Source organism: Capra hircus, chromosome 13 (genome assembly GCF_001704415.2).
Source record: "Capra hircus breed San Clemente chromosome 13, ASM170441v1, whole genome shotgun sequence".
NCBI lineage: Eukaryota > Metazoa > Chordata > Mammalia > Artiodactyla > Bovidae > Capra > Capra hircus.
In genome coordinates this window covers 1,984,243-2,001,621 of record NC_030820.1, presented here as the reverse complement: position 1 = coordinate 2,001,621, position 17,379 = coordinate 1,984,243, and the positions used below count along the sequence as shown (strand labels likewise).

Here is a 17,379-nt window from a genome sequence, read left to right as displayed (position 1 = left end):
TCCTTATATATCAAGGCTCCTTAAAAATCAAGCCAGCCCAGATTTCCTCCTCTAGTTTCCTAGTGGACATGTGTCTCTTCTTCCCATAAATAAGTCCTTCCTACGCCCTTGAAGAGCATGAATCTCCAGTATTAAGAGTTTTCCATGAGACTGACTCAGACGCTGTTTCACGGGTGAGATGCTTCTATTCCTCCAGAGAATACAATCTTCTTCTACCTCAGTGAACAAATGAAGAAATATAAACGCAGAGAAACCTTACAGAGAGGCAAAAAAAATAAAAAAAGTGAGACAAACAAATCTACAGCATCTTAGAAAAGAAAGACAAAGGTAATTGATTATGCAGCAAAAGCTGATGTAATTACAGAGAAAAGAAAAAGAAGTTGAGGATGACTAAACTGAAAATTTAATAAGGCATTCATAAGGGAAAATGATGGAGCTAAAAGTAATTACCCAAAACTGAAAGTATCACCATGACTGTCAAAATTAATGTGCTATTCATCCCTATGTATCCTTATTTGTCGTTCAAGCTAGGTGTCTGCAAACTATAGCCCTGCTTTTGAAAACAAAGTTTTCTTGGAACTTACACTCATCTATGGACTGTTGAATGTTATATGACTGCTGCCATGCTACAAAATAGTCTTAACAAAGACTGTATGACTTTGCAAAACTTAAAATATATAATATCTGGTCCTTTTCAGAAAAAAGTGTTCTCACCCTTGCTCTATGCCTTTCCAATGTGAAATGACTGACTACATAAAGACTACCTAAGATAACAGTGGTTGATTGCAGAGAGGGCCACACTCCTTTACCCCTCCTGAAACCACATTCCTTGCAAGGTGACTTGGCAGCCCCTTCCAAGGTCCCCACCTGCTTTTGTCTAGAGCAGGCAGCAGAAACAAGCAGGAAAGAGCCTGTCCCATCTGCTTGCAGGAGGTTGACAGACCAAGTAGGGTGGAGATGAGATGGTCCTTCAAGACCATCCTAAATCAATTGGCCCCCCAGTTGGACCAGCAAACATTTGAGTGCGCCCAGTACAGCCCAGATGGCTGACCCAGAGAATCAAAGCCTATAATTAATAAATGACCATCAAAATTAATGTGCTATTAATTCTTCTGTATCCTTATTAATAAATGGCTGCTGTCTTAAACCACTTAAGGGTGAACATGCCATCCCAATATATGCCACTTCACATATGGATTATTCCAAGCCGAAAGCAAATGGAAATCAACAGGTGCAGAAAGAAGCTTTGTCAGAGCTTCTGTCATCTAATTAAAAGCAGAAACTTTTGAGAAATGAGGACTTCCATGGTGCCTAGCTCCAGGGAGTTTTGTAGCCATGAAGATGACAGAAAGTCAGCACCAAGATGAGTCTGCACAAACCTGACTAAAATATCTTGATCTTGCATTAGTTTCACCATGTATTTACCATCCCACAATTTTCTACTCCTAGACGCCCACTGAGACAGGTGAAAGTACTGGCTCAAGGTTGTGACCTGTAAATGCCAGGGTCAAGGCTCCAGTCAGAGTCTTGTGCCTTCAGGTCCACTTAATTCTAAGAACTTTCCAAGTGATACAGACCTTTGATTAAAGACCTCCTGCTCTGGTTGCTAATGGGCTCTAAGCTCTGGGGGTTTGAGGGCACAAATGACATTATCCGCACGGTTGTTTCAAAGGCTGGTCAAGAGGAAGGAATGGGCCTGGGTGTTCTTGCAAAAAGCCTGGCTGACACTAGCTCCTGCAGCTCTGTTCCAGCAAGATTAAGGGACTGAGCGCTCAACTCTGGCCACACCTGGTCTATCAAATGGGGAAGAAGCCGCAGGATGACGATGACAGGCCAGCTGTGAGGGCAGGCGGGGGTCACACCAGAGGCTCCCCGGATGAAGTGCAACTCTTCAGACACATCTGCCTTCCCAGCTCCCCTTTGCTAGCACTGAGATGTGAAGAAAACTGCCTATGGGGAAACACCCCGTAAGAGGGAGAACTAAGCCTCCAACCCATCTTCCTTAAATCAGACTTCTGGTGTTCTCGAACCTGACTCTGTATCCCCAGAGTGCCCTCCCTTCTCCTCTCACAAATCCATTCTCTGCACAGCTAAACTCTTACTAGAACGTACACCAGATCACATCAGTCCTTGTTGAAAATGGTTCCCCATAATACTCAGAAAGAAATCCAAGCTCCCCACCCCCATCCTACAACCTCCGAGTCTCACACTCAAGTGTGTGTTCAAGTTTCTTGAAGGACTTGTTAAAACATATGCTGCTGGGAGCAATTAATTTTGGAGCACGTGGGATTTTAGTTCCCCAGCCAGGGACTGAACTGGTGTTCCCTGCATTGCCAGGAAGATTCTTAACCAGTGGACCACTAGGGGAGTCTCTAGAGTCTGCATTTGTAATAAAGTTCTAGGTGATGCTGATGATGCTTGTTTGGGAACGACTTTCAGAACTGCTGTACATGATGAGGCTTCTGCCTACTTCTCGGATTTCTGTTTATACATCATGCCTCCACTCACGATGCCCACTCCAGCCAGGATGCCAACAATGGCCCTGGGAGTGGAGGACAGAGAAAGGAACAGAATGTCTCCATTTGTTCACCCTCTTGGGTAATTTATTAAGCTTGTCAACTCCCCTTCTGAGCAATTTATTTTTAACTAAAACCTAGGTGATTTCTATATATGCCAACCGTTTCTTGGTTACAACAAAACATATAATGATAAATACTGTTCATTTTGCTTCTCTTTGCCAGCATCAGAGCCCACCAGATTCTTGGACTAGAAATCCCAATCATGTTACCACACTCCTTACTCTTCCTTACCTTCTAAATCCACTGGGTTAGGAAATCTAATTCATTTCCACCCTGAACCTCTTCTCTGATATCCTGTGTCTAAATGACTGTTCAGCCAGTCATTCAATCCTACCTCTACCCTCTCAGACACAATCAGGCATAACCACTTTCCAGTCATATTCAGACCTTACTCTTTTCCTGCTTAAAACACACACACACACACACACACACACACCACACACACACACACAATGATTCACAGCACTTTCAGGATCTAGCACCAATGCCTTTCTGGAGAGTAGAGCACTTCTGGGGGGACACTGCTCATCTCTGCAGCTGTGGCTCTGGCCTTCACCCTCCCCAATAGCAGCTGGACAAACCACCCCCTGCATCCCACACCCAGGCCCCTGCACAAGGGTGGACCCTTCCCTCATCTCAGCTGTGCTTTGATCCACTGATGGACTCACCCAAACCAAAGGAGGCTTGCTCTCTGAGGCCTCCTCAGTCCCCCAGACCCACTGCCCAGGTGGTCTCCTGACCCCACAAGAAGCACAACCCACTACTTCCCTATCACAGCGTGACTGTCAGGAGAGCGAGGCTGAGGATGGAACGACACCAAGGGCAGCACGCTGAGGGCCTGCAACATCAAACCGAAATGCCGGGATGCACTTCAGTGGATGAAACCATGATACGCCACGTTTTTTGTTTGTTTTACATGTCCAGTTCTAGCAGGGCCTGGCGTCTGAAGACAGCAATAACTGAGCTAATCATCTACCAGGCACATGTAGTATAGGTTCCTTGGAATAAAAATTCAGAAATGGAACTCCATTGAACTCATTTCCCTACTTCTCCTCCCCTTTCCCAATGTGAAATTTATATTTGGTTTTGTGACTGGCTGCAAATAATAGACACAAGTCTCTATTTCGTGCACCATCAACTAACTATCAACAATTCCTCCCACCGAGACTATTAAGCCTCCAGTTTTTCCTCTGACTCCAATCAGTTCTACTTTCCAAGATCTGTCTGTACTCTTACTTTGCACTGACAAAGTTAACAGATTTTTTTCATTCTGTTTCTGTCAATAATAATTAAATATCATGTCTACTGTTAGGTTGACTCTAAGCATCGAAAGACTAGTGAATGTGATTGTAATTGTTATTATCATTATCATGACTCTGTAGGTATCCATCATTGTAAATATAAGTAATAGGCTACAATTCCACCCTCTACATTTTGAGCCAGATATCCTGACTCCATGGGTACAATTCAGTTTAAACTATCCAAAACCTGAGAATGAGATAAAAAGATGGCTATGTATTAATATCCATTACATATTTTACAAGAGCAATGTCTAGAGGGCCTCTTCAAGGATGATTTATTTCTATAGAAGAACGTCCCTTTCTTTTCTATGTCAACCTTTTTCAAAGTCTTTATTGAATTTCTTACAGTATTGTCTCTGCTTTATATATTGGTTCCTTAGTCATGAGGTGTGTGGGATCTTAGCTTCCCAACAAGGAAGTGGACCCATATCCCCTGTGTTGGAAGGTCCACCAGTTTAGTCCAGGAAATTGATTGTTCTCTAGGGCAGGGACATGGGCTTCCCAGGTAGCGCTAGTGGTCAAGAACCCATCTGCCAACGCAAAGACTTAAGAGACACCAGTTCAATCCCTGGGTGGAGAAGATCCCCAGAGAAGGAAATGGCAACCCACTCCAGGATTCTTGCCTGGAGAATCCCATGGACAGAAGAGCCTGGAGGGCCACAGTCCATGGGGTTGCAAAGAGCTGGACACGACTGAAGCAACTTAGCACAGCACAGGGCAGTGACTGGGTTAGCATCTGCCTGACAAAACGCCTTGCCTCTCTTCCTCCGGTGCTCTCACAACGAGCTTTATCCCCCTGCTAGTGTCGTCCCTGAAGACCTAAATCAGTCTGCAAGGCGAAGTACACTCTGCGCAGGTGGTGCTTTTGGCCTCTTGAACATTACACTTGGACGACTCCGCGCTGCAGTAATGGACAGCCCAGGCGTGTAGGCTGCCTGGGCCTTGGGAGTGCCCCTGAGGCCTACAGCTCGGCTTCGGAGCTGCCTTGGAGACAGGTCACATTCAGCCTGTTCTGCTCAGCCCTACTTCAGCTTTGATTGATCTGGCATTTCCATATTCCTCTGGGGTTGGCAACTGCCTTAACTGTTTCTGTTTTCCCAGCAGCAGTTGTCATGTCTGTGTACAGGGGAGGCTATTGAGGGTTTCTGTTGGAGGGGCTAATAAACACTAAGGCTTAGCCAGAAAAGGCACTCCATCTGGGCAGCTTGCCTTAGACACAAAGTCCTCAGGTGAGGAAAAGGGCAGCCCAACCCATGCCAGGATCTGGGATGTGGGGAGAGTGGCGGCTGAGGGGAGTCATCTAATAAGACATCTAAATCTCTGCTCCAGCTACCACTGAGAAGAAATGGCTGATGAAACTGCAGATTCCAATTAAGTGAACTGAGAGTTCCTTCTGCGCGTTGGGAAAAGAGGATGGTATTTTAAAATCTGCATGTAGTTTGAGTTGATTGTCTAGAAAATTGTGCTGTCCAATAAGATAGCCACCAGCCACATGTAGCTATGTAAATTTTAATTAACATTAACATTAAGATTAATAAATTCAGTTCCACAGTCCCGCTGGCCACATTTTTTTGTTTTTTTGTTTTTTCAAATGCAAAATTACATTAATTTTGCTACAGAGAAACTGTTGCACTCTAAGAAAAATAAGTGCAGTCTAGATTCTGTGCGTATGTTAGGAGGGAAAGGGGCTTCCCAGGTGGCTCTGTGGTAAAAAGTCTACCTGCCAAGCAGGAGACCCAGAGTCTTGAAGGTCCCCTGGAGCAGGAAATGGCAACCCACTCCAGTATTCTTGCTTGGAGAATTCCATGGACAGAGGAGCGTGGGGGGCTGCAGTCCATGGGGTGTCGGACACAATTTAGCAACTAAGTGACAGCGGCAAACAGGAGGGAAAAACCCTGAGATTACCAACCATGAATCACAATCCTCTTACCATGTGGTAAGAGCAGCCAGGATACACACCATGTCCATCATTGCAAATTTCTGCCAGTGACCACTTCTCGAGAAGGACAACAGACCACTTTACTTTCAAGCGATAAACGTCTTCAAACTTTTGGTTTGTTTCTTTTAAGTACATGCATTCTCTTTCAAGATTATGCACACATGAGGTCTCACAAGAGTCTGGATGCAAGAGTTTGAGCTGGACCGGGAGCCACACTGCACAGGGTGAGAAGGGACCAGAATTTCCCCTGATCTTCCTTGGTCTGAGAGGGCATTTTTGTTGTTTTCATTTGGAGAAGAGGAATTTCATATGGGGAAAAAGGAAAAGGGTGAATTATGAATTAGAAAAGGAATCTGAGGGAGAGGTCAAAAAGTGAAAGAAAAGTAACAGCAACAGGTCTCTTGGAAGAGTGAGGTGAAAAATAAGGCGGCGACAGAGACAGCTGTCAGCCCGACTGAGATTTATTCCTCAGGATCTCCACTGTCTCCTGCTGAGTGCTGGAACTCGCCTCTGCTCCCACCAAACCTTTGACAAAGGCCTGTTTCACACAGCACTCTTGTTCCTGAGGCTTGGGGCCGTAATGTGTTTAGGGAGGGAGATAAACGAGAGCAGGGTCAGTCCTGGGAACAGAGTGGCAAGGAAGCACCGAGGAGGGCCCTCCCTGGCGGCCCGGCAGCTGAGACCCCACGCGCCCACTCAGAGGCCGTGGCTTCTGGCCCTGCTTGCGGAAATGGGATCCCACACGACACAGCGCAGGCCAAAAAGTGAAAAAATGAAGTAGGTCAGATGCTATACTTAAGAGCAGTCATAATAAAAATAAAAGGCAGGCACTAAGGAGATGAGTATTTCGAGGGTGCTGTAAGGACTGAGGAATTCTAGGAAAGGCTGCAGAGGGTTCTCATAGCCAGGAGACGGGGTCTTCGGCCTTTTAATAAGGACCCGGAAGGGAAGTCAGGAAGCAGTGGGATCGGAAACACGTGGGCTGCACGCGAACTGCCGTTTCTCTCCTCCGCAAGAGAAACGTCTCTGAAGATTTTTGCCTCACTTGTTGCATTACTTAGAAAACAGAACAGGTTTTGCATGTAAGTAATCGAAAAGTCAAGTAAGGTTAGATAAAAAGAGCTTCTGAAGCGGCATGAGAATACAATCAGAGGCTACAACACAGGCTGCAGTATCTGAAATTTGGGGCTACCTCAAAAGAAATCCTTCAGCAGAAATAATAAAATAATACTTAAATACAGTTGCACTGGTTACATTTCTTGTCAAAAAAATATATATTTTTAAAACAGTGTTTAGTAAGTATTTTTATTTTTTTAATCTGACCTAGTGAATGCTCACCCACTGATTTGAACACTTCCTTGCCTTCTTTAAACCGATAACGTGGAACACAATTTAATGTTTACCCGATCCTTTGGGCCATCATGATAACGTTAGCTGCCATATGGTGCTGAAGGCATTCACCCCTTCCTTCACAAAAGGCCCCTTTGCTGTGGCGTTTGTGGGATGATCAGGTTGTGTTTCCTCCCACTTGCTGTCAGTTGTCATTTCTCACTGCTGTTCAGGCAAAAAACTGTAGAAACAAGCCTATATCCATTTATATTTTGTTGTCTTAAATATTTTAATGGCCGTGGCTCCAAAGAACCGACTCTTACAAGATAGGAAAATACAGTTGACCCTTGAACAACATGGGATTTTAGGGGTGCCAAGCTCAGTGCAATCAAAAATCTGACTATAACTTTACAGTCAGGCCTCCATATCCACTGTTTCCATAGATTCAGCCCTCTGAGGACTGCAAGCTTCTACGGTAGGTATTTTGGGCTTCCCCGGTGGCGCAGTGGGAAACAATCCAATGCAGGACATGCAAGAGATGTGGGTTTGATCCCTGGGTAGGGAAGATCCCCTGGAGAAGGAAATGGCAACCCACTCCAGGATTGTTGCCCGGGAAATCCCATGGACAGGGGAGCCTGGCAGGCTACAGCCCATGGGGTTGCGGAGAGTTGGACACAACTTAGAACTAAACGACAACAAAAAATGGTAGGTATTTATTTTAAAAAATCTGTGTAAAAGTGTACCATGAAGTTGTTCATGTTCAAACCTATGTTGTTCAAGGCTCAACTGTAATAAGAAAAACTGGCTACAGTCTGTTTGAAACACTCTTTGGCTTTCTGACTTTAATAAAGGGAAACCTCATTAAAACAGAGTTGGGAGGCCAGGAAGGGGAGCTCTCACAAGCTACCACTGCATGTAACTACATTTAACCTCTTTGAAATGACCTTCTTTGAGGAACTGAAAGCCAGGAAGTCTTTTTTAATTATCCTCTGGATTTCCAGAGCCTGGGAAACTGCCTCAGAATTATCAGTTACAGAGAAGAATCATCACTGGAGAGAACCATCAAATGAATACAGGCCCCCTCAAAGGAAAAGATGTTACACGGCCTCTCCCACAAGAAGTCAACCAGCCCAACAGATCGCCCGTGAGCGGCAGCCACTTCCCTCCTGTCTCTTTTCTCCAGTGGATTTTTATTCAAAACAACCCTTTCCAACTTCCTTTTTCTCTCAACAATACTGTTGCCCTCCTTCATTAGCTGGACTTGTCAATGGCTTTTTTTTTTTTTTCCCAGTCTTTATTGAATTTGTTACAATATTTCTTCCACTTTATGTTTCCTGGACTTTTGGCCACATGGCACGTGGGACAGTAGTTTCCTGACCAGGGAGAGAACCAGCACCCCCTACCTTAGAAGGCAAAGTCTGAACCACTGAACCACCAGGGAAGGCCCCTTGTCAATGGCTTTTACTAGCATGTTTGTCTCAAATTGCAATTCCTCTGCTATTCCTAAATAAACACATTTTTGCTGGTAAAGTAACTTTTATTTTTAAGGTCAACACCAATTTTATATGTTTCACGAAGAGATATATTTAAGAAGCTAAATTTTTTTTACTTGTCATCCTAGTAAAATAGCACTAAAGAAAGTTGAAAGTTTAATGAGATTGTATTTAATACTTGTTAAGATTTCTTTTATTCTAGCTTTATCTCATTTTCAGAGGAACCTGGAAGAAAGCATATGTCTTTAGAAGTGCAAGTCATCAGTATTTTCTAAATATAAGTGAGTTGTGATGATTAATAACCAAAACCAAAAAACCATCATGAGAAATAAAAATGATTGGATGATGATAAACTTCCAGTTTATCAAATCACATTACAATTTATCAAATAAAGTACTTTTTCTCTAATAGGTTTCTGCTTATAAGACAACAAAAGAAACACTCAGCCAGTTACTACATTTAATCTCTACAAAATGACCTTATTTGAAGAACTGAAAGCCAGGATGTATTTTTAAACTATCCTATAGATTTTCAGAGCCTGGGAAACTGTCTCAGAAAACTGCAAATCTTTTGGGATACTCTAGCAGATTCAGGGAGAGATGTCTCGTCAGCTCACAATGAAGGGCAATTGCAATCACTGTCAGGGCACGGGTACCCAGTCTAGACCTGGTGTATCTGGGAGAAAGCCTGGAAATGCATCCAAGCTAGTCTTGGCTTTCTTTGCCAAGGTGTGAGAAGTGGACGAAAGTAGGCAAGTGAATTTACTTTGTGGGTTTCCCTTATAGCTTAGTTAGTAAAGGATCCACCTCTAAAGCAGGACACCCCGGTTCTATTCCTAGGTTGGGAAGATCTGCTGGAGAAGGGACAGGCTACCCACTCCAGTATTCTTGGGCTTCCCTGGTGGCTCAGCTGATGAAGAATCAGCCTGCAAAGCAGGAAACCTGGGTTCGATCCCTGGGTTGGGAAGATCCCCTGGAGAAGGGCAAGGCTACTCACTCCAGTATTCTGGCTTAGAGAGCTCCATGGACTATACACTCCATGGGGTCGCAAAGAGTCAGACACCTGAGCGACTTTCACTTCTTCACTTCAGGTTTGAACTATATCAAATTGTTGATACTGACCATTTTTAACCTAAAAGATGAAAATGTAATATGATTTAGCCTAATTTTTGAATGTGTTGAAGTACAGAGTTTCATATGGATCTCAGGGATCCATATGTCCTCTCACCTTTTCAATTATCAGGAAAATGTACAAACTATAATAAAACCAGACTGGGTTGGGATCAGTTACATCTAAAACCCCTTTTGACCCTAGGTATTAGACTATACAGTGAATTTGGCTGTTGCAGGCATTCTGCTAGTCCCTGGAGAGAAAAAGAAAAGTAAAATATGGCCCTTGACCTCAAGAAACTCAGAGTATACTACGAGAGATGAAAAAATTAAATTAAAAGGTGAGTACAGTGTAATATGTGCAAGGGTACATTAGAGGTAGCACAGAGGAATGATCACTTCTTATGTAATGGGTCAAGGAAGATATTAAAAAATAAAGATTTCTCATTTGACTTCTGAAGGATGAATAGGAGTTTGCCAGTGAAACAAGGAGGGATAAGTGCATTTCAGGAAAAGGCAGCAGTATATACAAAGCATGAAACAGAATAGTTCATTGGGGAAATTTTAAGTGTATTGTTAGTGTTAAAACCAAGAATGTGCATAGAAAACTAGTGGGGAACAAGACTGGAGAATTGGGTAGGAGTCAAATTATGGAAGGCCTTGTATTTCATTCTGATGCATTTCCTTCATCCTATAATACAATAGAGACGCATGGAGCATTTTAAATAGAGGAAGAAGAGATTCTGATTTACATTTTCAGAAGATTACTCTATATCGACGGAAGAGGAAAAAAAAAAAAAGAGTAGAAAAAAACTACCAAAGAGTTAATAGTGGTTGCCTCTAGGTGGTAGAAAATTGTTTTCTGTTTCTTCTTATAGCAGAATGCAGTTTTCTGTTCTTTCAGAGAAGCAGTGAAGCTTCAGTCATATAAGTAACTGTCACCCCAATACACCGATTCAGCACAGAGAACATTGACCACATTTGAGTCCATCCTTTTCTTTCTTCAATTTTGTTTACACAAAGCAACTATGGTGCAAACCCAGAAAGCATCATGCTACACACCATGGAAAAACCAAGTCAACAAATTACTGAGTTGTGTCAGCCCATAGTCCTCATGAGAAAAGCCTGATGATCTGAAGCTCTGGGAAGCCACATACAATATAGTCCATGGATTTTGAAAGGAACCAATTCTGACTCTACATGAAGTCTGAACAAGTTTTGCATCTTACTTCACTGCAGAGGCAATACAGTTTCATCACATATCCCTCCCAGAGTAACTTCAAATTCAAGTAAAATCTAAGAAAAACAACATATTAACAATGCAAAGAAGGCTTCCACTCACCTACCTAAACTTTCTGAATAGACTGGTGAACCCAAGCCCCTGGTTTCTAGAAAATCTGGAGCCACCGCCACCTTGCAAGGACACAAGCAATAAATGGTAGAAGCAGAAGTATGCAAAGCTTTGGTTAAATTGGTCTGTATAAATGAGACGAGCAAAGCAAGTGACCAGCACAAAGTCCGATCACTATTACATGTATGACAAATAGAAAGTTTTATGAGGAAAGAATGCCTGAAGCACTTGATTAAGCAAAAACTATTACTCCATGAAACCCATCTGTAAAATAAGCATAATCGTGGCAATGACCTAATAAGGTTATTGTAAGGAGTTGAACAAATAATACACAGGAAGTGCTTAGAAAGATTTCTGGCACACAGTGAGCACACGATAATTTATACTGTCATCATCCTTATTATAGCTGGCGCAGAGAGAGTGCTCAATAAATTATAGTATTATTATCATTATTATATCTCATAACATTGACTGCTTCCAACTATTTCAACTTATAAATCTCCAAGATGTTCTTACTTATGTCAAATACTATTTACTCAATACTGTAATTAAATTAAAATGAAAAAATCATGTTTTGAGAGAAAAGATTAATAGCACTCCTTTACCTCTTCATATCTGTCAAAAACTGCTCCTTCTTGCAAAAAGGAAGGAACTTCCTTCTGCCAATTAAATTCATAAGGTTTGGCCATGATTAGAGTCAAGACCTGAAATGAAAAAGAATATATAATGAGTGTACACAATTAAAAAAACAAGTGCAGAGCAAAGGTTAATCACTTGATATTTATGTGTTTGCAAAAGCTTTGCTTCATACACATAGACTAAGTCCATTAATTGACTTTTGGTTTTTTTTCCTTCTTCTCTTCATCTGACCCTGAATCCGCTTGTCCTGGTTGCTACATCTAAAGAAATAACATGAAGAAATAAGAGAGGTGATCATTTGGGAGGCTTCCCCCTTCCTCTTCAAATCCTATAAAGTAATTTTATACATAAAATCTGAAGTCTTTGGATGAAACACACACACACACACACCCCTAAACTTATACATAGGAATAGGTAGGGTGCAAAGAGTGAGTGGTTCTATAAGCCTGCACTAGACTGTTTTTCCCTCTTTCCCGATATCTTTTATCTGCTTTCTTTATAAAGGGGGCTCTTATTTCTTTATTCTATTTTTTCCTTATTATTTGCGAGTTTTATTTTTCATTTTAAATTTTCTATTAGGAAAATTCTTAAATTTTAACACTCATAAACCTTCTATTCTGCCAATATCTGGAATTTAAAATATCCCACACCCTAAAATGTTTTCTATTTTCCTTCATTCCATATTTCCTTCCCTCCAGCACTTCCCATATAGATATAATCCTAGATTTTAATGCTAGATCATAACTTCCTTATCGCTTACTTTTCTTTTTCTTTTCTTTTGTGGAAAATGGAAACAGACAAAGATCAGCTGGTAGAATTCCTTAAAGAAAAGCCAACAGAGGATGGGAATAATTAAAGTGATAGTACAAGAGCATTTCTGAACTCTGACATTTGTGTCCTCGATATGAAAAAAATCGAGTGATGCAGGTGGTATAAATGGTAGTGGAAGACACACACAACTAAATATATCTTGAGGTGAAACTAATCATGAAAGATTTAATATATTATATATTCTGTCAAGGAAAAAAAACTTAGACATAGGAGATATGGGAAGTAAGGTTGGAAGGAAGAAAGAAAGAAGAAAGTTTTAAAAAAGAGACAGTTTACTCTTAAGTTTTATATCTTTTACAAAAAGAAAAAGTGAAAGTACAAGAAAAAGATAGAGACATTACAATCCAGTATCCAAATCTCAGATTACATCGATACAGGTGCTGGAGGGAAGGAAATATGGAACAAAGGGCAACAAAAGCATTTTAGGGTGAGGAATATAGGTAATTAAAATTCTAGATACTGGCAGAAAAATAGAAGATCAATTATGAGTGTTAGACATTTAAGAATTTTCCTCACAGAAAATATAAATGCAAAGTATAACTTCTAAGTTAATAAGAGGAAAAAACATAACAAAGAAATATGAGCCTCCATTAAAAAGATAAAAGATGTGGGAAAGGAAGGGGAAAAAAGAAGAACACACAATAACCACGAAACACAAAGTAAAATCACAATATATTACTAATTCTAATAAATATGAATTTGCTAAATTCATTTATAAAAGAAAAATCTTTCAAATTAGGAAGCATTATAGTTGTTTGCCAGAAATATTTATAAAATGAAAGCGATAGAGGAAGTTTAAAAATGAAGGGAGGAAAGGAAGATATAACAGCCACAGGTTAGGAAGGGAGCAGGTATAAAAATAATATCAGACAAAATACACTTCAAGGAAAAAAGAAAAGAGACAATAAGAAGCCACATGAAGAGAAGGGTGATAAAAATTATTTAAAAGTTATTAATATTAAACGTGTGATCACAGAGCATCAAAATATCTATTGAAAAGCTGAAAATACAAAGAATAAATGGCAAAGGCACAAACAGATAACAATTCTCAGAAATTAATGGAAGACTATTGAGGATCTTATTATCATACATAGAAATTTAACAAAACAACTTCAATGAGTCAGTCAGTTAGTTCAGTCACTCAGTTGGGTCCGACTATTTGTGACCCCATGGACTGCAGCATACCAGGCCTCCCAGTCCATCACCAATTCCTGGAGACCACCCAAACTCATTTCCATTGAGTTGGTGATGCCATCCAACTGTCTCATCCTCTGTTGTCCCTGTCTTCTCCAGCCTTCAATCTTTTCCAGCATCAAGATATTTTCCAATGAGTCAGTTCTTCGCAGCAGGTGGCCAAAGTATTGGAGCTTAAGCTTCAGCTTCAGCTTCAGCATCAGTTCTTCCAATGAACAACCATGACTGATCTCCCTTAGGATGGACTGGTTGGATCTCCCTGCAGTCCCAGGGACTCTCAAGAGCCTTCTCCAACACCACAGTTCAAAAGCATCAATTCTTCAGCACTCAGCTTTCTTTATAGTACAACTCTCACATCCATACGTGACTACTAGAAAAACCATAGATTTGACTACACGGACCTTTTCTGGCAAAGTAATGTCTCTGCTTTTTAATATGCTGTCTAGGTTGGTCATAGCTTTCCTTACAAGGAACAAGCGTCTTTTAATTTCACGGCTGCAGTTATCATCCGCAGTGATTTTGGAGCCCCCACAAATAAAGTCTGTCACTGTTTCCACTGTTTCCCCATCTATTTCTCAGGAAGTGATGGGACTGGATGCCATAATCTTAGTTTTCTGAGTGTTAAGTTTTAAGCCAACTTTTTCACTCTCCTCTTTCACTTTCATCAAAAGGCTCTTTTGTTCTTCAGTTTCTGCCATAAGGGTGATGTCATCTGCATATCTGAGGTTATTGATATTTTCCTAGCAATCTTGATTCCAGCTTGTGCTTCCTCAATCCCAGCATTTCTCTTGACACATTCTGCATATAAGTTAAATAAGCAGGGTGACAATATACAGCCTTGACGTACTCCTGTCCCGATTTGGAACCAGTCTGTTGTTCCATGTCTAGTTCTAACTTCTGCTTCTTGACCTACATACATATTTCTCAGGAGGCAGGTCAAGTGATCTGTTATTCCCATCACTTTAAGAATTTGTGGATTTTTTAAGAACTGTTTGTTGTGATTCACACAGTCAAAGGCTTTGGCATAGTCAATAAAGCAGAAGTAGATGTTTTTCTTCAACACTCTTTCTTTTTTAATGATCCGACATGTGTTGGCAATTTAATCTCTGGTTCCTCTGCCTTTTCTAAATCCAACTTGAACATCTGGAATCTCATGGGTCATTTATTGTTGAAGCCTGGATTGGAGAATTTTGAGCATTACTGCATTACTTTGCTAACATGTGAAATGAGTGCAATTGTGCAGGAGTTTTAGCATTCTTCGGCATTGCCTTTCTTTGGGATTGGAATGAAAACTGACCTTTACCAGTCCTGTGGCCACTGCTGTGCCTTCCAAATTTGCTGGCATATTGAGTGCAGCACTTTCACAGCACCTCTGTTAGGATTTGGAATAGCTCAACTGGAATTCCATCACCTCCACTAGCTTTGTTCATAGTGATGCTTCCTAAGGCTCACCTGACTTCACACCCCAGGATGTCTGGCTCTAGGTGAGTGATCACACCATCGTGATTATCTGGGTCAACAAGATCCTTTTTGTATAGCTCTTCTGTGTATTCTTGCAACCTCTTCTTAATATCTTCTGCTTCTGTTAGGTCCATGTAATTTCTGTCCTTTATTGTGCCCATCTTAACATGAAATGGTCCCTTGGTATCTCTAATTTTCTTGAAGAGATCTCTAGTCTTTCCCATTCTGTTGTTTTCCTCTATTTCTTTGCATTGATCACTGAAAAAGGCTTTCTTACCTCTCCTTGCTATTCGCTGGAACCCTGCATTCAAATGTGTATATCTTTCCTTTTCTCTTTTGCCTTTTCCTTCTCTTCTTTTCATAGCTATTTGTAAGGCCTCCTCAGACAACCATTTTGCCTTTTTGCATTTCTTTTTCTTGGGGATGGTCTTGATCCCTGCCTCCTATACAATGTCACAAACCTCCATCCATAGTTCTTCAGGCACTCTATCAGATCTAATCCCTTGAATCTTTTTGTCAATGTATAATTGGAAAGGAATTTGATTTAGATCATACTTGAATGGTCTAGTGGTTTTCCTTACTTTCTTCCATTTAAGTCTGAATTTGGCAAGAAGGAGTTCATGATCTAAGCCACAGTCAGCTCCTGGTCTCGTTTTTGCTGTATAGAGCTTGACTGTATAGAGCTTCTCCATCTTTGGCTACAAAGAGTATAATCAGTCTGATTTCGGTATTGACCATCTGGTGATGTCCATGTGTAAAGTCTTCTCTTGTGTTGTTGGAAGAGGGTGTTTGCTATGACCAGTGCATTTTCTTGGCAAAACTCTGTTAGCCTTTGCCCTGCTTCATTCTGTACTCCATGGCCAAATTTGCATGTTACTCTAGGTATTTCTTGACTTCCTACTTTTGCATTCCAGTCCCCTATAATGAAAAGGACATCATTTAGGGTGTTATTTCTAGAAGGTCTTATAGATCTTCAGAGAACCATTCAACTTCAGCTTCTTCGTTTAATTTCATTAGTGGTCGTGGCATAGAGTTGTTGGATTACTGTGATATTGAATGGTTTGCTTTGGAAATGAACAGAGATCATTCTGTCATTTTTGAGATTGCATCCAAGTATTGCATTTCAGATTCTTTTGTTGACTGTGATGGCTACTCCATTTCTTCTAAGGGATTCTTTCCCACAGTAGTAGATATAATGGTCATCTGAGTTCAATTCACCCTTTCCAGTCCATTTTAGTTTGCTGATTCCTAAAATGTCAAATGTTCATTCTTGACAACTCCTGTTTGACCACTTCCAAATTGCCTTGATTCATGGACCTAAGATTCCAGGTTCCTATGCAATATTGCTCTTTACAGCATCGGACTTTACTTCCATCACCAGTCACATACAACTGGTTGTTGTTTTTGCTTTGACTCCATCTCTTCATTCTTTCTGGTGTTATTTCTCCACTTTTCTCCAGTAGCGTATTGGGCACCTGCTGACCTAGGGAGTTCATCTTTCGGTATCCTATCTTTTTGCCTTTACATAATGTTCATGGGGTTCTCAAGGCAAGAATACTGAAGTGGTTTGCCATTCCCTTCTTCAGTGGACCGTGTTTTGTCAGAACTCTCCACCATGACCCATCCATCTTCAGTGGCCGTACAAGGCACGGCTCATAGTTTCATTGAGTTAGACAAGGCTGTGGTCCATATGATCAGATTGGTTAGTTTTCTGTAATTGTGGTTTTCAGTCTGTCTGCCCTCTGATGGAGAAGGATAAGAGGCTTATGGAGGCTTCCTGATGAAGCTTACATAAGTTAAATATATTTAAATAATTTAAATATGTTACTTTATGCATTTAGCCTCATACCCATATATATATCTTTACTTCATTCTCTTTGTACCCAGCTACCCCACACATATAACAATATAATCATGATCAAGCCACAGAGAAGGATCTCAATATTTTTCAGGAGTCAGAAATTACAGATTGCAAAGACATTTCAGAGCCTTGCCTCCAGTCTCCTTGCTGGTTAACCTGGAATTAAAGCTCTAGCTCTGTCTAGAAAAAAAGAAAGAAAGAAATTACAGTGGCCATGCTTACTGACCACAATTCATTATAGCTTAATGACAAGTGAAGTCACTCAGTCGTGTCTGACTTTTTGTGACCCCAT

General features: G+C 41.1%; 1 protein-coding gene across 8 annotated transcripts in view; it reads right to left on the bottom strand.

The window, feature by feature from the left end:
• Positions 1 to 17,379, bottom strand: part of PLCB4 (phospholipase C beta 4) — a 471,668-nt gene that overhangs the window by 178,142 nt on the left and 276,147 nt on the right. For all 8 annotated transcript variants that reach the window (XM_018056911.1, XM_018056915.1, XM_013968409.2 and 5 more), the window contains one exon: positions 11,707 to 11,805. In XM_018056911.1, coding sequence (XP_017912400.1) covers positions 11,707 to 11,790 — 84 coding nt within the window. In that variant the 5' untranslated portion in view covers positions 11,791 to 11,805. The remainder of the gene's footprint in view (positions 1 to 11,706; positions 11,806 to 17,379) is intronic.